This window comes from Hordeum vulgare, chromosome 3H, assembly GCF_904849725.1.
Source record: "Hordeum vulgare subsp. vulgare chromosome 3H, MorexV3_pseudomolecules_assembly, whole genome shotgun sequence".
In the NCBI taxonomy this organism is placed as follows: Eukaryota; Viridiplantae; Streptophyta; class Magnoliopsida; order Poales; family Poaceae; genus Hordeum; species Hordeum vulgare.
The window spans coordinates 430,153,919-430,161,977 of record NC_058520.1 but is presented as its reverse complement, the minus strand read 5'-3'; the positions used below and the strand labels follow the sequence as shown (position 1 = coordinate 430,161,977).

At 55.3% G+C, this 8,059-nt stretch overlaps 1 protein-coding gene across 1 annotated transcript; it reads right to left on the bottom strand.

The window, feature by feature from the left end:
- Positions 1-4,411: 4,411 nt before the first annotated feature.
- LOC123440093 lies at positions 4,412-7,305 on the bottom strand. Its single transcript, XM_045116675.1, has one exon. It carries the CDS (start codon positions 7,261-7,263, stop codon positions 4,549-4,551), a length of 2,715 nt encoding a protein of 904 aa, XP_044972610.1. The 5' UTR covers positions 7,264-7,305; the 3' UTR covers positions 4,412-4,548.
- Positions 7,306-8,059: the final 754 nt, after the last annotated feature.

Below are 8,059 nucleotides of genomic sequence, written 5' to 3'. Positions count from 1 at the left end.
CGCGCAGTCTCCTCCGAGCCCGACGGTGGAATCAAATGCCGCGGATCCCGCAGCTGCAGTAATCGCGCTAGCTCCACCGACGGTCCGACAGGGGATGCCGAGCACCCGCCGTGCCGCATGATTCGCGGCGCCGGGTCTGGATCTGACGCAGACCGAGGGGGGGATGGTGACCGCGCGCCTCTGGTCGTTCCGCGGGGCAAGCAGCCGCGCCGGTCAACAGGAGGCGACCTCCGCGAGGGACTAGTGGATCTGCCGGAGCTCGCCATGAATGGAGGGGCGGTGGCCGCCGCGGCCGGAGTGGCCCGCGGCGCGGGCGGAGGGTTGGGCTGGCTCTCGCTCTCGCTCACGCGTGGCCGAGCAGCCTGAGTGTCTCCTCCAAGGCCGAGTGAGTGGTATCAAACACACTACCTCCCATCCAATGAGTTAACCACGTCCTAGCCACGGCAATTCTTTGATCTCTTGTCTAAAAATTACAGCTTAGGTTATATAAACTATAGGCAGGGAAAGATTTAGCCTTTCTTGATTATCAAACGTGATTTTCTTTTTCACAAAAGTAAATAGTTTTTGGAAAATAACCATTCTAAAAATATGTCAACAAATTTTTTATGACTAAAACATTTACTGGGAATCTCAAAAATTGTTTGAAAAAAGGCAAAAGTGAAAATGACAATATTTTTGAAACAATGAACAACTATTTGATAATACGAACATTTTTTTGGAAAACAGGAAAAACGTGAACATTTTCTGAAATTACGATGACTTTTTTCAAAACGGAACATTTTATGAAATTTGGCGGGGGCGGGCTTGGGATGGACGGGTCCGGGATCGGCGGGGTGCGGTGGGTAGGTTCCGATGCCGGCGATCGCGAGCGGTGGCATGGCAATAGCGCGGGGTGAGGAAAAATGTAACTTCACACGACGGTTGAACGGTCGCGAGCAGTGGCACGAGAGTTGCGCGAGGTCAGGAAAAATGAAACTTCAGTCAGCTGTTAGGCGTTCGCGCTGCCGCTTTTGTATTTTCTTAAGCCGTCCATGTGATGCAAATTTGCATCGTCAAGTGCCAACATCACACATAAAGTTCGAGTAGAAAGATTAACATCTACATCATCTATTGAAGCACTGATTTTGTGTCTTGGCAATGTAAAAAACTGTTATATTTACATCTATATAGGTGATGCTCTAATACATTTCCCCTGCATGGTTAACCCATCGAGATGCCATTTAAAGTAGGGTCTGTCTAAGACATATTTAGAATCCCTGTTCAAGAATTCATCCGATTAATCAGTTAACTTGTCGATTAATTCTTACTCATAGGGTCACCGAATAGCCGATTAACTGATAAATTGCCCGATTATTTACATCAATATAGATGATGCTCTAATACATTTCCCCTGCATTGTTAACCCATCGAGATGCCATTTAAAGTAGGGTCTGTCTAAGACATATTTAGAATCCATGTTCAAGAATTCATCCGATTAATCACTTAACTTGCCGATTAATTCCTACTCATAGGGTCACCGAATAGCCGATTAACTGATAAATTGCCCGATTAATGGATTAAATGACCGATTAACTTGCCGATTAGCTTATTGATCCCCTACTCGTGAGCCAAACGAGCAGTTACCAGTTAACGATTTCTTGAACAATCTAGATATGTCATAAGTATTACACATCTAAATGACTCAATCAACATAAGAAGAAAAAAGAAAAAGGAAATGAAAAAAAATACATGCACGAATCTTCATGTGAAATCAAAGATATATAATTTAGACTCTAGGAACAACTTCAATAGGGCGACCCATTTCGTGCGTCGCCGTCCGTTTGGGTCGGGCAGACACAAAAGACGCCCAACGCGCCGACCTAAACGGACGCGCATCCGCTTGGCGTCCGCGTGGCGACCCATTCCCGGCCCAATTTTGGGCCGGATTTGCGTCGGCGCGGACAAGAGATGGACGCGCGAGCGCGCCTACTCCTCTCCCTTGGCCCGTCCGTCGGTGGCATCCACCACCATTTACCCCCAAAACCCTCCCGCCCGCGCGCTCCCGCCCCACGTCCGCCATGGACGACGACCTCGACCTCGACCTCGACGCCGCCGCCGGCCTCGACTCCCTTGCCTCGTCCGACAAAGGCAAGCCTCGCCTCCCGAAAGACCGCCGCGCCGAAGCCGGAGAAGGTGCTGACGCCCGAACAACGGGCAAAGGAGTCTGCCAAGAAGAAGGACTGGAGGCACGCGGCGGGCGCGAGGGATGAAGCCATCACGGCGGCCGCCGCGCAGCAGCAGGTCACCAACGCCCGCGTCGCGGCGGCAACGAGGGAGGCGCTCTGCATGTTGGGGTTAGACCCTAGCCAGCACGGCCTCATCAACACCTCCGTGGCCGCCGCGGTCAGCACCGGCTCATCCGCCTTCCCTCAGACGCTGCTGCCCGACTCGCCCGGCGCGTCGGCTTGCAACCCGGTGCCCGGCTTCCACGTCTACCCGCAGGCCTCCCGCTTCTCGGGGGAGTGCTTGCCCGAGGTGAGCGTGGTGGCGCCTTCCACGCCCGCGCCCGCGACCATCGACCTCAACGCCACACCGGTGGCCGCTGGCTCGTCAGCCTGAGGCACGAGGAAACGCGCGCGGCAGACGCCATCAGACCAGCTGCCGGGCGCGCGCAACCTGTTAGATGGAATGCCGGTCGCGTGCGACGACGACTACATGCAGAACATGATCTTCGAGGGTGGTGCGCAGGCCGCTGGCTTCGATCCCGACGAGACACAAAGCCAGGATGGCCGAGGCTACAATGAAGATCAGGCTGCCTTCATGCGTGATCAAGTCTGCCTGGACCTGGACGGCTTCCCTCTCGACCATGAGTTCCCGGAGGACTACGGGCTAGAGGAAGAGGACGAGTGCGACATCGAAGCGGAGCCTTTGTTTGAGGACGAGCTCGCCAACCAAGCCGACGGGACGGAACCAAAGCGCAAGAGCAAGCGGACCAAGGCATACACGACGGCCGAGGACAAGCTTCTTTGCGAGTGTTGGAGAGACACTGGGCAAGACCCCAAGACAGGCACCGAAAAAAAGCATTCAACCTTTTGGATTCGTGTTCACCGTGAGTTCCATGAACGCAAAAAGTTTCCGCCGTACCAAATAGCAAGCACGCGTGGGTGGGTGTCTATTTCAAAGCGTTGGAGGGTGATCCAACAAGAGTGCAACAAGTTTTGTGCCACTCTTGAGAGCGTCAATGCCCGCCCCGTGAGCGGCATCGGCGTACAAGACATGGTATGCTAGCAAGCCGCCCTCTTTTTGTGTCACCAAGTTTATGCTTTTGTGTCATCAAGTTTATGCTTGCATGAAATACATTTGTAGTCATTTCAAGCTTTGGAGGCATTCAAGGTCCAACTCAATGGCAAGTGCTTCAACCTCTCCCATTGCTTTAGGGTGATCAAAGACGAGGAGAAGTTCAAGGCGCAATATGCCGGCCTCAAGTCGCGTGGTGGGAAGCAAGCCGTGAAGGAGGTTGGGGACGGCGAGAAGGCTCGGCCGAGGGGGAAGACCAACTCCAAGAAGGAGGACAAGCGGGATGCGGCATCGATCGCCTTGATCTCAACCGTGGAGGGCATGATCACCAGGAAGGACTCAAGGGAAGAGAAGCGCCGGAAAAAAAGAAAAGAGCAAGTGAATGCCTTCTTGAAGATCCAAAGGAGGATGCTTGACATGGAGGCGAAGAAACAAGCACGGATGCTTGAGATGGAGGCGGAGAAGCAAGCCAAGATGCTAAAGATCGAGGCCGCCAACGCCAAGACCAAGGCCAAAGAAGTGGCTCTCGCGAGCATGATGACCGGGATGGAGATCATGAAGGTGGATCTCAACACCATGTCTCCAAGGAAGAGGTCGTGGTTCGAGAAGATGCAGGCCGACATGCTCAAGTTCGACGAGGAGTGATCTATGGCGGCGAGGGCCATCTTTTTTGGATGCCGGCAGGTGTGCTGGCATGACCACGTGGGCCGCGGTGGCGTGGTCGAACTCAAGTCCCATCCTTTTTGTGTGCTGGCATGTGTGCCGGCCGGTTGGCGTGGTCGAACTCAAGTCCCACCCTTTTTATGTGCTGGCATGTGTGCCGGCCAGTTGGCGTGGTCGAACTCAAGTCCCACCCTTTTTGTGTGCTGGCATGTGTGCCGGCCGGTTGGCGAGTGCGCCAGCATGAACTATGCCGGCGCTGGCATGGTGCTGGCATGAAACATGGCTGCTCGTATGATCGGCCGCGGGTCCTTTTTTAGATGTTGATTGCGGACATGAAATGGATCGACGCGTTGGACGCACTGCCGATTCAAATCTAAAACAGGCCGGACGCCGGACGGACGGCCGACTCAAACGGACGAAATTGCTGTCCGTTTGGATCGATCCGAAGTTGCTCTAATACTTAAGACACATCTAGCAAACCTGTAAACACAAGGTACCTTTACTTTGTTTTCAAGCAATACATTCTTCTTTCGAACCAGTACATTGGTATCCCATCGACGATCACAACTGCCCACGTTCTGAATTACCAGTATCTCGTTTTCTGCTAGACTAGATGCTAGAGACCATCTCATATCCACCTGATCTCCTCCTCTGCGATCCAATGCGCTGCTGCAAGAAGACCAGCACGGCCAGCAACCCCGCTCCGCACGGTATGACAATGTCCCACGCGACGCCGAAGAGGTCGCCCCGTGGGCTGGCGTACAGGTCGGAGGAGCTCATGCTCGGCTCGTAGACCTGCCGCCTCACCACATCATACACGTGAGGCATCACCCGGGTCATGGTGCCCCCCGCGTAGAACCACGGCGAGATCGCTCGGACTCCGGAGCCCGCCAGGGACACGTTCAGAATGATCTGAGGGAGCAGGAAGCCGTCCAGTATCAGACCGCCGTACGATACGAGGTCCTCCCAGATCGTCGCCGGCTCTCCGCCGATGCGCACCACGAGCGGCTCCTCGCTCGCGGCGCGGTTGTTGATCACGTGGACGACCGCGGCCAGGACTCCTCCGAGCAGGTACAGCGGCAGGCATATCTGCAACACGATCCTCTCGGACACGACGGGCGACGGCGTGGCGGACTTGCTCTGGTCGGCCGACCTCCGGCGTCCGGACCACACGAGCTGAAGGAGGCGCAGCTGCAGCACGAAGGCGGCCAGGGTGGGCGCCCTCATCAGCACCTCGTTCATCTCGCGCCAGCCGCTCGTCCAGTACATGGAGTACTGGCTCCTCCTGCTCATGAACAGGGCGTCGAAGTTGAGCACGAGAGGAGTGAGGTACCCCAGCGTGACGATGGCCAGCATGGTGATCGACGTCGCCGGAGCCGCCTCGGGGTTCTTCTTGGTGCGGAGGATCTGCAGGATGGTGAAGACGCACGACAGCGTCGTGGACGCCACCAGCATGATGCCCTCCAGGTCCATCCTCGATATCTCCTCCGACACTTGCTCTGCGTACATCCCGTACAAATTGATGTCGATCTTCTTGAAGAAAAGACGATCGGTCTTGTCTCTGAGGCTGCTGATTACCCCCTTGCCGTGCCCCTGACCCCTGGCATCAAGGGAGGCCAACTTCACGGTTACCAGTATTTCACAGTCGGTCGAGCCGTTGTGCTCTCGGCATCCGACCATGCACAATATGCCCTTCTTGGGATCATAAACGCCCTCTGCTGAGATTACCCGTCTGTGAAGGCTAATTGAGTATGACCTATTCGTCGGAATCACCCAGTCTTCAGGTGGAGCATTATAATGTATATCGTAGCTGACACTTAGCAGATCCTGCTTCGTGTCAACCTCGAGCACTCCATTCCGTGTGAGGGAATCGTCGGCGGCAAGCTTATCACCGTAGACCATCACCGAACCAATTGTGACAGGGTAGGCTCCTCCACTCCCCGCGTTTGTCGCGTAGAAGTCAAGCATGAAGTCGTGGTAAGTGTAATTACCGGTCGGGAACGAGCCCTTGATCTTCTCCGTCTTAATCTTCAGGCAATTCTTCTTGGCCAACTCAAGGATCGTCTTGTTGTAGCTGTATTTCACATCTGAGAGGTTGCTGCTTCTGTGGTTGTCGATGAATCCATTGTCGGCGGCGTCGATGCTCGACGCTGTTATCACACCGTCGTTGCTGACAGTACCCGTCTGGCTCGAGTTGCAGAGCATCCCGGCCACGACACTCCTGTCCCGTATCGTCCACACGGCCGGGAACCAGAAGCTCATCCTGATCCCGCACTCGTGCTTTCCCACCGCCAGAGCAGACGGCGACGAGACCGAGCGCACCACCCGGCACGCCCTGAGGCGGAGCACGCCCCGATGCGGGTCCCAGCGCCCCTCGGCCACGACAGCCTCCTCGTCGACCAAAAGGCGGCGTTGACCGGAGTAGTGTCTGCGCCTCTCGGCCGACCCAGTGTCGTTGGAGAACACCATGTAAGCGCGCACGGCGTTGTCCGCGGTGCACTGCAACTGGTTGACGCGCATCCGCCGCAGAAGCAGTTCGCCGCCGTGCTCCAGTTTGTACGAGGTCACGAGCTGTTGTTTCAGATGGGCGCACAAGGTGTGGTCGCCGCCGAGCACCAGGCGCGAGCTCCTGGCCGGCTGCGTCGGTGCGCTGCAGGGCCCGCCCTCGGGGACGTAGTCCTTGTCGTAGTCGTAGTCCTCGCCCTCGGCGTACGCGAGGAGCTGGATGGTCCCGAAGTTGAAGGAGCCCTCTAGAGTGCCGGTCACGAAGGGATCGGTGAGGCTGGGAGGACCGGGGACGCGGAGGCGGAGGACGACGCCGGGATAGTGCTTGTGAGAGCCGTCGGCGGCGAGCTCGGTGCCCTTCCCGTCCATGCAGAGTTCGAGTGAGGTGCGGGAGTAGTGGCCGTCGAGGAAGAAGGAGATGGACTCGGTGCCGGTGTAATTGTGGCGGCGTCCACGCCTCCCGTAGTTGCGGATGCGGGGGCCGGTGAGGGTGAGGGTGGCGGTGAGGTGCACGAGAGCCTCGTCCGTGGTGCGGGAGGCGCCGTGGGGGAAAAGGGAAAACGAGCGATAGCTGCCGTAGAGGTCATCATCGGCGGCGAACAAGCTGTCCGCGCCCCCGGAGTCGGAGAAGTAACCGGTGGAGATTTGGAAGGAGGCGGTGAGTGAGAGGGTTTCGTTGTCGTCGGTGTGGCGGTCCCGAGCGTGCGCGAGCTTGGGGCAAACGGAGTAGGATGCGGCGGAGAGCGTGGCGGTGGACACGAGCAAAATGAAGCAGAGGTGGTGAGTGCACAGGTTGGGATTCTTCCGTGGCGGCGCCATTTTTCTGTTGGTTAGCCTGTGTGATGCGTCTATATATTGTCAGTAGCAGCTGGCAGGGTGAAGTGGGTGACGCTGCGCTGCGAGGTGGAGTGGCTTGACTCTTCCGAGACCTTTGGTGGCACGGAACGTTCTGCGTACGTTCCAATAAACTTCAGAGTCTCGACTGCCACACTCTCCGCCCGCAAGATAAATGCTATACCTATAGAGGCTTACGTAAAGATTTTACGTACAAACTGATTTGTAAAATTGTAATTGATAATTGAGAGATGAGGGGTCCCAGCTCCATTAAAAATCAGGAGGGAGAGAAGAGTTAGTTTGAAAGGTTAAGTAAACATTTGTAAGTTTTTATAGGTCTAGCATTTTTATGAGGGAATGTGTTCTGGCCACGGATGTTTGGCAGGGAAGATTTATCACATAAAAGCAGTCAGCGGAGAGCTACTGGTATAATGGCCAATGGGTCCTACAGACTTATTGTCTTGTCATGCTTTTCAAAGTAAACGTCAACGTTCAACCCTTTCGTTTGAATGGAAGGAACTCTGTGGACTCTAGAAGCCCTGCACTGCCCCCAGTAACACGTCCTATATGCATAAAACTCACGAATGCTACACATGGGATGACGCGCCACTCTACTCGCATTGGCATATCTCGCGTCTGGAAAGCGAACCTCAAACCTCCGCAAGCGTCTAAACCGTTGTCCGCACGCAGTTTATCAGGCTCTTCGTAGTGGAAGTATCATAGGTAGTATCATGCATGTTAACTAGGTAATTTTAATGAGGTAGCATTAAATTAAATGAAG

Excerpts from the sequence above, each read along its gene's own strand:
- LOC123440093 (XM_045116675.1), bottom strand. The coding sequence starts at position 7,263 with ATGGCGCCGCCACGGAAGAATCCCAACCTGTGCACTCACCACCTCTGC.